Source organism: Trachypithecus francoisi, unplaced genomic scaffold (assembly GCF_009764315.1).
Source record: "Trachypithecus francoisi isolate TF-2019V2 unplaced genomic scaffold, Tfra_2.0 Contig00977, whole genome shotgun sequence".
NCBI lineage: Eukaryota > Metazoa > Chordata > Mammalia > Primates > Cercopithecidae > Trachypithecus > Trachypithecus francoisi.
In genome coordinates, this window is record NW_022681041.1 from 21,552 (window position 1) to 37,611 (window position 16,060).

Genomic DNA, 16,060 nt, shown 5'->3' on the forward strand with positions numbered 1-16,060 from the left:
GCATGATGGCTCACACCTGTAATCCTAGCACTTTGGGTGACCAAGGCAGGTGGATCACTTGAGGCAAGCCTGGCAAACATGGAAAAACCCTGATTCTATTAAAAATACAAAAATTAGTTGGCGTGGTTGTACACGCTTATAATCCTTTGGAAGCTGAGGCATGAAGATCACTTGAACTTGAAAGGTGGAGGTTGCAGTGAGCTGAGATAGTGCCAGTTCACTACAGCCTGGGCAACAAAACTAGACTTTGTCTCAGAAAAAAAAAGCAAAACAGGTAACAGGTAATTATGACACAACGCAATACGTAAGAGCTGATCTAGAAAAAATTATATCTGAGCATGAGGAAGACTTTATGGAAGAGGCAAAAGACAAGAGGAGCTCACCAGGCCAAAACAAACAAACAAACACACAAACAAAAAACAAAACAAAACCAGAAAGAGTAGGAGAAAACCATTCTACATAGAGAATAGAATGTGAGCACAGGGATTCTACATAGAGAATAGAATGTGAGCACAGGGATTAGGCACGTGGCATCCAGTTGTTTCTTGGGAACTTGAAAGGTAAAGTGTAAAACACATGAAAGTAAACACTGAGAGAAGAATGCTACACTAAACTTGAATGCTACGCTAAAAGGCTGGAGCTCACTGCCTGCAAGCAATGACTCTTAGACATGGGGTCACAGTTGGATTTGTGCCACAGTTTTTAATATGTTTCACTTGAATTAAGTTTTCAAAATACCATGAGCTACATACAACCTGAAAGAAACTGTGAAATTACCTTAAAGGGAGAAAACACTTTTAAAATACCCGTATGTCTTTATATATTGTTCAAATTAGCATTATTCTGATTAGATAGAATTTTGTTTGAAAATAGAATGATTTTATTAGAAACTTTTAGCATAGTATCTATTTCTAATAAGAAAAGCTGGCCGGGCGCGGTGGCTCAAGCCTGTAATCCCAGCACTTTGGGAGGCCGAGACCGGCGGATCACGAGGTCAGGAGATCGAGACCATCCTGGCTAACATGGTGAAACCCCGTCTCTACTAAAAATACAAAAAACTAGCGGGCGAGATGGCGGGCGCCTGTAGTCCCACTACTTGGGAGGCTGAGCAGGAGAATGGCGTGAACCCGGAGGCGGAGCTTGCAGTGAGCCGAGATTGCGCCACTGCACTCCAGCCTGGCGACAGAGCAAGACTCCGCCTCAAAAAAAAAAAAAAAAAAAGAAAAGCTGAGTGACCACAATATTGGGGTGTGCTCCCGAATTAGAAAACCATTTATACAGAGAGTATAGCTCATTAAAAAGAGTCCAAAGAATCCAAAAAGGGCATATAATTGCCAGGTAAAACTGTCAGAATGAACCCATGTCAAACTGTATTTTAAGTGAGTATTAATGTTTAAAACCATACACCAGGATAAACTCTACTCACTCATTCAGTAAACATTTATTGAGTTGCTACTTATTATATGCTAGGTCCCTTCCTAGGCAATGAAAAACACAGTGATGACAAAATCCTACTCATAAGCGCCAAGTAAACAAAACAACTAACAGCAGAAGCAAAATATATAGCATGTTAGAGAGGAACAACTGAAACAGAAAAAAGGAATGTTCATGTGCAAGAGGGGCAAGGTGGCGAAAATATTAGGATGACTAGATAAGACCTTGCTGAGAGAGTGGCTTTTAAGGAAAGAACTGAAGAAATGGAAAGAGTAAGCAAGGAGGATATCTAAGGCAAAAGCACTCCATACAGAGTCAACTGCCCAGTACAGAGGGATGCAGAGTGTGTTCACAAAATAGAAAGAAGTTCCGTGTGGCTGCAGCAGACTGGAAAGAGGAGAAAGGCAGAAGCCTAAGTCAGGAAAATAAGAAGTCAGATCCTGTGGTTCCTTTGGAGTATTAGGAGAAAATTTGGCATATATTTTGAGTGAAATGGGAGGCAACTAGAAGTTTTTAACCAAAAGAGTGACATAATGTGACATGTTTTAATAGGTTCACTGGGTAAAGAATTGACAAAAAGAGGATTAAACATGGAGAAACAGAAAGACCTATTAGCAGTCTATTACACTACTCTAGATGGCCAATCAGATGATAGTGGAGTGGCTTGGACATGAAAGATGTGCTGGGTTTCTGGATATATTGTGAAGTTAGACCTGATGAGATCTGCCAACATCTTAGCTGTGGAGTGCCAGAGATGGGGGTCATCTCTGGGGAGGGAGAGAGAGAGAATGTGTGAGTCAGAGAGGACACCAGGGTTTTCGGCAGAGCATTTGCAAGAGTTGTTATTAATGAAACAACAAGACTACATAAGGGGCAGGCAGGAGGAAGAACATCAGTAACCAGATTTTGGACCTGATAAATTTGACATACCTAATAGCTAATCAAGGAGAGATGTTAAGTAGACAGGCTGATATACAGGTCTGAAATTAAGGAGAGAAATGGGCTGGAGATATAAATTTGAAAATCATTAGCATATACAAGCTGGTAAATCAGAAGATAAAAGCTCAAGAACTGAGCCCTGGGTCACTTTAATCTGTGAAAGGTAGAAGACGAGGAGATGTAACCAAAACAGGCTAAGATGGATGGACTAGAAAGTCAGGAGGAAAATCTAGGCCAGAGAGTGAGATTCTGAGAGCCAGTGAAGAAAGTGAAAGTATTGTTGATAGGTTACACAAAATGAGATCTAAAAAATTATATCTAGATGTGTACAGTGAAAAATCAGTGACAACATGGAGAATAACAATTCGGAGAGTGGTGAGAGTGAAAATTATGGCAGTGAGTTCAAGAGTGAATGGAAAGGAAACTTGAGTCCATGAGTACAAGCAGTTTAATTTTAAGGACATCATGCCCACGTGGCATTATCATGCATGATCTAATTTTCTTCTTGTTAAACTGTATTTTTCAATCCTTTCATAATGATTAAGGATTAATTACATGGTGTGTTTTAACCCTTAATAGTTTTTAAAAATTACATATATATGGCATTTTAAAAGCCAGACAAGGTATAAATAACATCATAAAATTATAGAACTAGAAACCCCTTGAACATTTCTATATTATAAAGCTGGTTATCATTTTGCTCGTGCTTATAAATAAAGACCACAGAAAGGCTAAAGGGCAGTATTTCCTACCTGAGAAAAATCACCCAACTCTGAGATATTTTACACTCATCAAATACCAAAAGGGTTTGTCATATTAAAATATTAAATTCTATGAGATGAAAAAAGATGAAAATTCAAATAATCTTATTTTGTCAACGGAATTTTTGTAAATTATATCATAGGAAGTCACTGTGGTCAAATATGGTGCCGTGCATGCTGAAATGTCTTTTAAAAGGATAATGGCAGGCATTCAGAGTGCCTCTAAACAGGAGGTTCACTGCATTAGCAGCACCCTGGTTTGGCACAGGAGTCAGCAAATCAGTACTTGTGAGCCAAATTCAGCCCACTGCCTGTTTTTGTAAGTACAGTTTTCTTGGAACACAGTGCCACCTATTCGTTCATTGTCTGTGAAAGATGTCAGAGAACTTCTGGTCCAGAAAGCCTAAAATAGTTACTATCTGGCTCTTTACAGGAAAAAACTGGTCAACTCCTGACTCGGCAGATCAAAGATCCCTTGATATAGTTTAACAAGTTTTACCAATGCGCTGAATATTTACATGGAGTACAGATCCCCATGTGCAATCCCTTGGGAATATTCAGATTATTCTGAGAATTCAATATTTGAGCACTTGTTGGGGCCCGTGCCGGGGGTAGTGGAGAATGAACAGACACAGACACAAAAGACGAAGACAAACAGAGAACATGGCGGCCGCGCCTAAGGCCTCCGCCTCACTTTATTTATACCCCATAAATCCCACGTCAGCAAAAATGACATAATACAAAACAAACTTTCTGCACCCAGATATAACCCACTGCTCCTCTTGTTTCTAAGTTCTTTCCTATTTTGTCTGCCTTCTTGGCGCCTACTAGAGTTCATTAAAAGTTCAACTAGAGATAGTATCCTTGACTACTGGAGTTCATTGAAAGTGCAACTAGCTAGAGACACTGTCCTTGAGCCCTATCTATTCTCAGCATATTATTTTCAATGGCCCCTGCATTTCCCCCCTTTTTTTTTTGTTGCCTCAATCTTAGAAAGGCAGCCCATACTTGTTCCTGGTTTTTCTTTTGTTTTGGGATGCGACGGAGGGAGCATCGGATTATTAGGAGAAATAGACTCAATCCAAGCACCCAAAGCAATATACTTCCAGAGATTGTAGAAATCCATGTTTTCATCTGAGTCCATGGATTAAGAGCAGCAAGGCGTTGACCCATCTCCGGCATAGTATAGCTGCTCCGGACAATACATGCAATTGTTGTTGAAATGCTACAGAAATTTTTGAGTGAGTTCTTGGATGTCCAAACTAATATTTTTATGGCCTATTAATCTTCGGATTTTGGTCCAATTCTGAGAAACATTAAAAGGCACAGGTGTTACGCAAAATTGCGTGGAATTCCAATCACATTGCAATGTTACTCGAGTACTGAGGACAGTGAGCTGATCTCCAGGCCATGTCAAAGCTTGTTCCACGTTGTCCAATCTTTCGGCAAGTTGGGAGTCAATGTTTCATTGTTGCAGCCACAACCGGTGAGATTGTTCATGCCATTGCTGTACAAATTCAGCATTTTGTATGCCTTGATGTAACGCGAGCCCCGCCACAGCCGCGGTGGAGGCAATGGCAACAAGGCTCATTACCAAGGCAATTATAAGTCCAAGAGCCCGACGGTCCATTGAAGGGAAGTCCAAATATAAGTCTCAAGAGGTGATGCCCCCCATGGTCGCGTAAGGTTGACAGGTAGCCAAATTTCCTTACGAGCCCTGAGGATATAAATATCCCCCGTAAAACTGCGCCACCAAGAATGATTGAGGCAAGACAAAAATGTACACGTATCTTTACAATTAACAATCCCCGTATCATTATCCCATGTTAAATGTCCTGCTAACAATAGGTAAGGCTTTCGGACACAAGCAATATATATCGGGAGACATTCCGCCGTAATTGAATATGAAAAGGGTTATTCGGGTTAGAAAGATTAAGGGACATATTTCCCACGAAAGTACTAATGGCATCACCTGCAGCTAATAACTTCCAAAGATGACTTTGTACTTGTAAAGAGTATCTAAGATGAGGCATAGGTGGCGACAAGCCTCCTTCACGCCATACTGAAGTTTCATTACCGTCAGCAACAATACTTTTATTTACCCGGTGCCATCTTAAAGGTATGTGACTAAATTTTGTTTGAAAATCACCGTGCACACTCCAATCAATTACTTGCAACCCATTATATTCTAATAAAATCCGGGGCTTAATTCCCCGACAATGTTGCCACTCCAATACTTCAATATTAGGGGAAACCTCTGGAATAGGACAAAAAGGTAAGGAACTAGGAATAGTCTCATTAATATATACAGTATGATTATAATGAAAACTTCTAGTTACAATAATAACAGTATTGGCAGCCACATGGCTATGATTATAGCGAACAGCCCAAGCTTCATGTGATTTCCGGAGACAATGAGGACTATTTCCCATGCAAATTGGAAGTCCTTCCACTCCAAATTGGTATGTGCTGTTTATTATTCCCATTTCCCGTTCTATGTTGTCCTTGTCCATATAGGGGGACGGCATCCAAGTAGTGTCATTGGTGAAAACCTTAACTTCCGCCTCCCCCCAGGCGACTCCCTGATACAAGGGTGGAAAGGGAATATAAGTCCAATATTCATACAAAGCCTCACTAAGGGAAATAAGTCCTCCGCTGAGACACATCCAACAAAGGAAGAGATGCATGCTGAGTCCAGTTTTTTTCAACAGGGTTTCAATCGCCTTGTAGGAAACCACTCAGGTCCACTCCCTGTAAGGATAAGAGCATAACCCCGTCCCTGTTTTAGAACTTGCCCCTGTGCATACTTACCTTCTTCATTAGGATACCAAACCTTTAAATTATCGACGGGGACTATTGTCGAAGGAGGTGAGGAAAGATGAGTTACAGCAGCGGAGTCCTGCAATTGTCTCCATTGATTCAAAAATTTAAGATAAACAAACAAAACCTTTAAAATCTGATTTCTGGGGGACTCATTTCCCCCTTTTTGTTTTAACAGTTGAGTTTTCAAGGTTAAATTTGCGCGCTCAATAATGGCCTGGCCTTGACTGTTGCCCGGGATACCAGTGAGATGTTGAATATTGTATTGCTGTAAAAAAACTTGTAATTTACGAGAAACATAGGCAGGAGCATTATCAGTTTTAAGTATTAGAGGAATGCCCATGACGGCAAAACAAGCCAAAAGATGAGTAATAACAGAATCAGCTTTTTCAGATGGTAAAGGAGTTGCCCATTGAAAATGAGAGAAAGTGTCAATAGTATGATGAACATACTTTAATCATCCAAAAGAAGGGACATGTGTGACGTCCATTTGCCAAATCTGATTAACTTGAGTACCTCGTGGATTAACTCGGGATGAAAAGATGGAATGCTCAAAGGAGCACAAGAAGGACAAGCTCGAATAAGAGAACGAGCTTGTTTACGAGTTAAATGAAATCGTCGCTGAAGACCAGAACTATTAGTATGATGTAGAGCATGTTCTTGTTCTGCAGCCTGTAGATGGCCGATTAAAAGTGAATCAATCTGAGTATTGCCATGAACTAACGGTCCAGGAAGTTGAGAATGAGAACGAAGATGAGTGATGAATAAAGGAGCTCGACGCTGGCTCAAAGTAGAAGACAATAAAGAAAAGAGTTTTTGAAGAGAAGAAGTAGCACAAAGAGGTAGAGTGGCTTGAGAAATATAAGAAGTAACATAGACGGCGTATTGAGAATCACTAACAATGTTACAACTGGTGGAAGGGAAATCAAGTAAGACCATGAGAATAGCAAACAGTTCTCCCTGTTGCACTGAGGGGTAAGGGTAAACTGTAACTCGAGATTGATGAACACTCCAATATCCAGCTTTACCATTACTACTAGCGTCAGTAAAAAAGGTAGGGCCTTGAACAGGAAATAAAGATATGGGTGAAAAGGGCAATACAGAATGTGTCTGAAGAATGAAAAAATTGGAGACTTAGGATATTGGGTAGAAAATTGTCCGACAAATGAGGCACAAGCAACTTGCCAAGAATCAGAAGTAGCAAGAAGATAAGTAATTTGACTATGAGTGAATTGAGAGATAATGAAGGAAGGGTCTCCTCCCCAAAGTTGTCGACAGTGATGCCGTCCTTTGATGATCAATTCAGCTAAACGATCAATATAATAGCCAAACGTTTAGATGTTTTGTTGGACAAAAAAATCCATTCTAACGGCCGATTTGTTTGATGAATCATACCTGTAGGAGAATGTAAAGTATGAAATAAGCAAAAGGAAAGGGGAACGTCGGGAAGGATATAATATAGAGGCCTTTTGAAGTTGTTCCTCTACAAGCTGGAGTTCCTGTAAAGCTAAAGGAGTTAAATGACGTGAGCTGTATCTCCTTCTAGAATAGAAAAAAGATGTTGTAACTGATACGTTGGTATTCCCAAAACAGGACGCATGCAATTAATATCCCCTAAAAGCTTTTGAAAGTCATTTAATGTTTTAAATGATCACGTGAATTTGAATCTTTTGGGGCCGAATATTTTGCGCTCCCAAGGTATAACCTAAATATTGAATAGGAAAATTTATTTGAATTTTTTCTGGGGCAATATTAAGTGAGTATAAAGAAAGTTGCGTTTGTAAGGATGTAAAAGCATCTGCTGCTCTTTTTTAGTGGGTGCAGCAAGAAGAATGTCATCCATATATGATATAAAAGAACAGAAGGATGACATTTTCGAACAGGATCCAGAGCTCGATGAACAAACTCTTAACACAAGGTGGGGCTGTTTAACATTCCTTGAGGCAAAACCTTCCATTGATATCGAGAAAGTGGCTGAGAATTATTAAAACAGGGACAGAAAAGGCAAAACGTTCACAATCGTTTTGATCCAAAGGAATAGAAAAAAAAATCTTTTAAATCTATAACCATAAGCAACCAATCTTGAGGAATCATAGAAGGGTTAGGAAGGCCAGGTTGCAAGGATCCCATGGGTTGAATACATGCATTGATAGCACGAAGATCTGTTAATAGTCTCCATTTACCGTTTTTATTTTTTATTTGTTTGTTTTTGTTTATTTTAATTTTATTTTATTTATTTTTTATTTTTATTTATTTATTTTATTTTTTATTTTTTATTTTATTTTATTATTATTATTATTATTTATTTATTATTTTTTTAACACAAAGACAGGGGAATTCCATGGAGAAGTATTAGGCTCTATATGACCTAAGGACAATTGTTCCTGAACCAAGTTTTCCAAGGCCTCAAGCTTCTCACATGTTAAAGGCCACTGCTCAACCCACACAGGAATATTAGTTTTCCATGTCAAGGGAAGGGCTTGAGGCTGTTGAACAGTGGCTACATGTTTAAAGATTTTTCAAGAGGATTGTAGCCCATGCGGAACATCATATTCTTGGCAGAATTAGAAACATGAGGAATAGACACAAAAGCTCCAAATTGTTGCAATAAATCTCGCCCCCATAAATTTAGGGCAATAGGAACAATATAAAACTGAACTTGGGCCATTTGACCATCTGGCCCTCGGCAATTTAAGGATTGAGAACTTTGATACACCTCAGAGGCAGAACCTAATCCTGTAAGAGAAACAGCAACAGGCCGTTTAGGGCACTGTAAAGGCCATTGATCAGAGGCAATAATAGAAACGTCAGCTCCAGTGTCGACCAACCCTGAAAAATTTTTCCTTCCACTTCAAGGGGAAACAAAGGTTTTTGTTGAGTTACTAAAGTTTCCCAAAAAATATGTTTACCTGTGCTTCCAAAACCTCCAATTCTTTCTTGCTTCCGTGAAGGAAACTGAAAATAGGGCAATACAAGGAGTTGTGCAATTCGCTGCCCCTTTTTCAGAGATATAGGTTTATGAGCTTGGGCCATAATTTGAATTTCCCCTTTATAATCAGAATCTATAACACCCAAATGAACTTGTAAACCTTGTAAAATGCTACTACTTCGTCCTATAAGCAATCCAACAGTATGTGAAGGTAATGGCCCAAAAACACCTGTGGCTAATTTAACAACTCCCATTTCTGGGGTAAGTTCAACAGTTTGTAAAATCGCCACATCAGCAGCGGCGCTACCGGAAGTAGCAGAGAAAAGCTGAGCTACTGAAAATTGGGGGTTAACATTGGCTGACTGGTTTGCTGATGCTGAACCCCTGAGCTGACTGGAAATTGCAATTGAAAAGGGCTTGTATTGTTGTGGGGGCCCCAAGCTGAAGGGCCCCTCTGCAAGTTTCCCGATTTAGAAATGAGAGAGTTACCGTTTTTCTACCTTAGAGTGACATTCATTAGTCCAATGTCGTCCTCTGCCGCAACGACGACAGGGCTCAGTAGGAAGCTTTTTAATTTCTACTTTAGAGGAGTCACTCCTATTAGAAAACTTACGGCACTCCTTTTTAAATGACCGGTCTTTCCACATTGGAAGCAAACTCCCTTTTTTCCCATGAATGCCTTAGATAAAGCTCCAGCAAACAACTGAGCGTTGTAAGCAGCCCCTCCCACTCCTGCACAGGCTCTAATAAAATCTTCTATTTGTAAGTTTCCAGCAGCTTTTAAAGGACGCAACAGCCTCTGACATTCCTGATTTGCATTCTCAAAAGCTAACGTGGTTACCAGAATTTGACCGGCAGCCCCACTACCCACAGTCTTTATTACAGCATCTTGAAGCCGAGCCACAAAATCAGGATAAGGTTCATTTGCGCCCTGTAAAATCTTGACAAAAGACAAGGCAGTTTTTCCTAATGGTTCTACTTTACATCAAGCTTTTAAAAAAGTGCTTTAACTTGCGATAATGCTATGTCCTCAAGTCCAGATTGAGCCTCTACGGTAGCAAATTGACCAGTGCCTGTTAATTGCTCCTCTGTTGGCCCTGGAGGATTTCTAGCGGCATTACGGCGAGCCTGCTCTCTGGCATCTTCCAGCCACCAACTGCGTAGCTGAAGCCATTGAGAGCGATCCAAAACAGCCTTCCCCAAAGTCTCCCAATCAAGAGGCAAAAACAAATTTTCAGATGAAAAGAATCTAAAAGCCCCATGACAAAAGGAGATTGAGGGCCATAATTAGCAATAGCTGCCTTCATTTCTTTAAGAAACTTAATTGAAGAACATTATACTGTACATTTATACCCCCTTGAGGAAATTGGTCATTAGGACCAAAAGGTTGCCTAATAATGGGGAACAATTGTAAAGGATCCTCATCCTCTTGAGAATCCAATACCTTAATTACAGCTTTGGCAGTAGAAGCAGGAACAGCAAAAACTGTGCCTGAACGAGGCAGCATTTCCACTGACGGTGGCGGTGGGGAAAACTGTCCTCCTCTTCTGCCTTAGGTACTGATGGGGGTGGATGAACCACGGGAAAAGTAAAAACAGGAGTGGGTGGAGGAGAAGGCTGAGGGGGAGATAACTGCAATTGTAAAATTTGTTGTAACAATTGAACAACCGGCTGAAGCTCCTTTTGAATTTCTGATTCCTTTTCATGAGACACATTATCACGCAAAGGACCTTCTCCTTCAGTTACAGAATTATCTAAAGGAGGAGAAACGGCTAGCGGAGACTTCAAAGACCCTCATCCCTGCCTTCTTCCTTTTCAGAGTCTGTCTCTAAGAGCTCCAAAGCCTGAGTAATAGTGGCACAAAGGGCCCACAAAGACGCTGACATTACATCGCCGCGCTGATGCGCTTGACGAAGGATTTTAACAACCTGTTGCCATTCTCGCTTATTTAATTGTACTTCAGTTTGATATTGAAACCAAGAGCAATGTTGTTCCACATGAGCAAACAATTTCCGCAAAGTTCTCTCTTTTACATCAACCCCAATAGAAAGTAGAAGCCCTTGTAATAATCTTACATATTCCGAGGCCAAGGAACTGGAATTCCCCATAATGAAAGCTTAAGAAGGTTCCCCTTAATTAATTCCCGGGTTTTACCCGCTCCTAGGGGGTTCCCCTTCTTGTTCCCCACTACTCACCCTGTGCACCCTGCTCGCTGCGCCACTTGTTGGGGCCCGTGCCGGGGGTAGTGAGAATGAACAGACACAGACACAAAAGACGAAGACAAACAGAGAACATGGCGGCCGCGCCTAAGGCCTCCGCCTCACTTTATTTATACCCCATAAATCCCACGTCAGCAAAAATGACATAATACAAAACAAACTTTCTGCACCCAGATATAACCCACTGCTTAGTTTTGTTTCTAAGTTCTTTCCTATTTTGTCTGCCTTCTTGGCGCCTACTAGAGTTCATTAAAAGTTCAACTAGAGATAGTATCCTTGACTACTGGAGTTCATTGAAAGTGCAACTAGCTAGAGACACTGTCCTTGAGCCCCATCTATTCTCAGCATATTATTTTCAATGGCCCCTGCAAGCACTCATGCATTGAGAACAAAAAGCAAATGACATAACTAGCAATTTTGGGTAACGTAAAGTGCCAAGGTAGCATGTAGTTTCCTTTTGCAACTCAATATATTACAAGTATTAAGAATTACAGGCTGGGCACAGTGGCTCACGCCTGTAATCCCAGCACTTTGGGAGCTGAGGCGGGCAGATCACGAGGTCAGGATCGAGACTATCCTGGCTAACATGGTGAACCCCATCTCTACTAAAAATACAAAAAATTAGCGGGCATGGTGGCAGATGCCTGTAGTCCCAGCTACTTGGGAGGCTGAGGTGGAGAATGGCATGAACCTGGAGGCGGAGTTTGCAGTGAGCCGAGATTGCACCACTGCACTCCCGCCTGGGCAACAGAGAGATTCTCCATCTCAAAAAACAAGAAATTACAATATGATAATCTAACAAAATTTACTTAAGATGTGTTATCAAACTAAATGTTTTAAATATATTTTACTGGTGAAATAATCAGTATACTATAGCTCCTACCTCATTTTTAAAAGAAAGTTTCAAACTACATTATTTAATGAGTATGACAATTTACCTATTCCTCATTAATGGGATTTTAGACTATCTCCAGTTTTTTGATATGACAATGCTATAACGAAAATTCTTAACATATGTAAGCATGTAACATATATTAATATCCTTAACACACTTTTGTCATACTTGAGATGTTTTATAAACATGTTACAAACACACACATAGAAATACATAAGAAATATATGCATGTGTGTGTATGTATGTCTATATGCATGTAGCCTATATATATAACATACAATAGGCCAACGTATATATATAACATACAGTAGGGCAACATACACACACACACACAGATACATATATCAGAATATATATGTTGGCCTATTGTATGTATATGTAACATGTAATAAATGTCCATAACTTGTGTGTATGTGTAAAGTCATATTTCCTGCAGGATCCAGTCTCAGAAGTAAAGCTGATATGTTAAAGGAATGACATATTTGAAATTTTGACATATACTAACTAAATTACCCTTCAATAAAGATTCACCAAATAAGTGTACGAGAGAACTTTTTTTCCCACATTTGCCCACATAGTTATTTTTTAATAAAATACCAATATGCTTGGAAAAACTGTATCTAATTGCTTGTTAATTTGTATTTTTCTGATTACCACATAAGACAGAATATCCCTAGTGAAAGCATAAAATTCATTAACCATGCATATTACCTGAAATTAGAATTCATTGATAGTATAATAACAATAATCTACTATCAAATATTGCTATAAGCTTACCTATTATACTCTTCACTCTTCTGCATGGGAAACTGATGATTATCAGGTTTTCTGCCTCTTCTTTCTTAAATTAATTCATCATCATCATCATCATTGTCACTGTTATCAGCATGTAGGTTTCTTGCCACTTCCATTTTCTTATTTCTGCAGTTTCTCATTTTTTCTGCAAGCTGCAATGAAAGTTTGATACTGAGAATAACTGTCATTATTTTAACCAACAGAAAGAACATTTTTGTCTTCATTCATTTTATAACTTCAGTCTGTCATAAGTCATTAAAATACTTCTGCTTGCTTTCATTTTATCATAATTATTATGTAAGTTATAGTGTGATTTTTCCTTTGAAAGTCATATAAAGTCTGATTTATTTCTGTTGAGTGAATACAACACAATTTTCCAAACTTTCAAAAAGGGTCCGTTCCAAATTTGTGCTGTTGTTTCCATCCACTCTTTGCTGTCTAATGTAAATTTCACCCTCTTGTGATGAGCAGAAGCAGAGAATAAAAGGACAAAGCCATGAAATCTGTCCTCTTCTATCTTTACCTCCAGGAGTTTACACTGAATGGCCAGATTTAGAGGATGTGACATTGTGGGGCTTCAGGAACAGAAAGGAAGCTTTTCCCTCTCTGGGGTAAGCTTCCCCACTGTCTTTATCTTTCTTTTTTCATTCAGATCCTAGGACTTCAAAACTGTGAAGGTGCCTGCTGAAATACAGGAACCAAAATTCGAAACCACAGAAGCAGCAGAGTGAAACTGCTGAGGTGCCAGTAGAGTTCTGGAAAATGAGATGCTTTCCAAATTTCACATTCACTAACCATGACATTTTATAGCTGGAGAACAGACAGTGTAATTATCTACTTTAGCCCTGTTATCAAAAAAGATTAAATGACTCATCTATAGCTCCTAAAGTGGCATTTCCTAGCATTTTATGGTACAAAAACCAATAATGCTATTTCGTAATGCTGAGTCAGATAAATTACCTGATACATTCATCAAATTAATCACAAGAATTCAAAGTATCACTCTGGGAAGTAACTTACTGCCTCAGCAGGTGTTGAGAGGCCTCGTCTACTTTTACTTTTAAAGTTGGGTATCACCAGATTTTTGTCTTTCTTTAAAACTCGATGTACAGACATCAAGTTTCTACTTTGGAGTCAAAAACTAAATTTTTGGCTGAGAATCTATGGTACTTGTATGATAAAGTTATACATCCAAAAACGTATACTCTATTAAATAAAATCACATTATAATCTGATTTGACAGAAACATGTAAAAGTGGTAATTAAAAAATAGATATATCTATATACATTTGTTTTCAAACATATTTAAGGTGGTCATAATGAAACTATAAGCCCCAACATTGAGTGAAATGAATCAACTTGCACACCTGAAAGCACAACATACAATATACTGATTCCTCTGAGTATAAATATTTGTTCCAACTCTCAAGGAGAGATAGATTTTTATGTCACTGCTTCTTTCCCATTGATTTCCAACTTTATTAAGTAAGTGCAATTCATCTTCAATAGGGAAAAATTAGATCCTAGAGCTCATTACATTGTTTAAGCAATTTCCTGTATGCTTACCCTAGTTCACAAGTATCCATATCCATGGCATATGAATAGATGTGTTTCCCTGTCCCTCTGCCCCTTGGAAAATTGATAGATAGACTTGGGTTGATTAAGAAACAAAGACTGTAGAATGTTCTCCTGAGCTTCTATCATTTACATAGAAAAATAATCTATTTCCACACACAATTATGTATTTAGTAGCCCCATTTTACACAAGAGCTTTTCATAAGTAAAAAAGTAGAATGCACCAGATAAGTGATCAAGAGAAAAAAAACAGGTAGTAGCAAGTGGTCCTCTAAGTCTTTCTCAAGTTGAACTTTTTCTTTCTTCAAAGTCAGGAACTCTAGTTTTAATATGCCTACTTCATTCTTCAGTCTTTGTATATTGTGCTGTAACTGTTCTTCCAGATGTACTTTTGGCACTCTGTCACTGTGTGGTGGAGAGGAATGCACATTTTCTAATCCAAATTCTATTCTTTTATAGTTATTTGCACTGCAATTATGATATAATGGTTTCTGGAACAAGTTCTGTATTGGTTTTGTATTATTATAAACGTCTGTTAACAAGAGAAGCACCATACCTTTTTGTTTACTCACATGCTCCATTTCTCTGGAGGAGGTAAGCCACAAATCTAAAAGACTTTTTGGATCACTAAACTGAGGCAGCGTATTTCTGATGTCCTATTTGCAATTAGTGTTATTTTGGTTATTTTTTTCATCATGTGCCTGTAACACTCTTGGTCTTCTTTTATTTCAGTGATAACCACTTCTGGGTTCCTCGCTTTTGTACTTTCTGGGTCATTATAAAAATTCTCCTGGTCTGTGTTAAAAATATATACAGTGTCTGGTTTGTTATTATTTTCACAGCATATTTCATTTTCATTTTTAAAATAAAAATCAGAAGGTGACTGGGAAACATATTCCAAGGACCCAGAGTAGAAATGAAAAGGAAAGATATTTATGAGACTGAACTATTTTTGTTCAGAAAATATCTGGAATACTACACATAGGATGCATAGGATGCATACTACTCTAGATGCATTTTTTCCTAACAGTCATGTATATTATTTGTCGAATTAGAGGGTATGTTCTTTACATTCTTCTTCCTGTAGTGGCTCTTCCTCTGAACAACAGAAGTTTTGGATTCCTCACAATTTCATTCAAACTCTCCTTCAACTCTATTGTGATGAAGTTTTAAAGTTTTTTCCACCCTCATTTGCCTGGTTTGACCCATGCTTTCTCCTATTTTTGCACACAAAGGAGTCCTGCATATAGAGATATATGCTGTCTATTATAGTACTTGTTCACTTCTATTTGTAGAGACATTTTTTGCAGATGCAAACTGGAAGATTAATTTGTTAGTTTTATTGTCAGATGTCTTTTCTGTCAGGGTGCATGTTTTAAAGGTAACTTTGTCATTAAATAATCAAGTATGGAAAAATAAAAGATAAAAAATAATAAAATTTTAACTGTTAAACTTCTTAATCTATGTTTATCTACTCTAATCACTGGATGGTAATTAGTAAGTTAAAAATAATTTGCATTAGCCTAAAATAGGGGAAACATATCAACCATCAACATTAACTTTGTAACTGTTTGAACTAAAATTAATTCGTTTTGTGTTTAATTTACCAAAAATGAATTAAAAGGTGATTTGCAGTATTACAAAGGCATCCTTCACTTAGGAAGATTTTATCTCAGTGTACCTGAAATAGTGA

At 38.5% G+C, this 16,060-nt stretch overlaps 1 protein-coding gene across 1 annotated transcript in view; it reads right to left on the bottom strand.

Annotated features, from left to right (window-relative positions):
* LOC117090212 (ankyrin repeat domain-containing protein 62-like) overlaps positions 1–12,901 on the bottom strand; it is a 32,020-nt gene extending 19,119 nt beyond the window's left edge. The window contains exon 1 of the mRNA XM_033222269.1: positions 12,775–12,901. Within this exon, the coding sequence (XP_033078160.1) occupies positions 12,775–12,800 (26 nt within the window). The 5' untranslated portion in view covers positions 12,801–12,901. The remainder of the gene's footprint in view (positions 1–12,774) is intronic.
* Between the last annotated feature and the right edge of the window lie 3,159 nt (positions 12,902–16,060).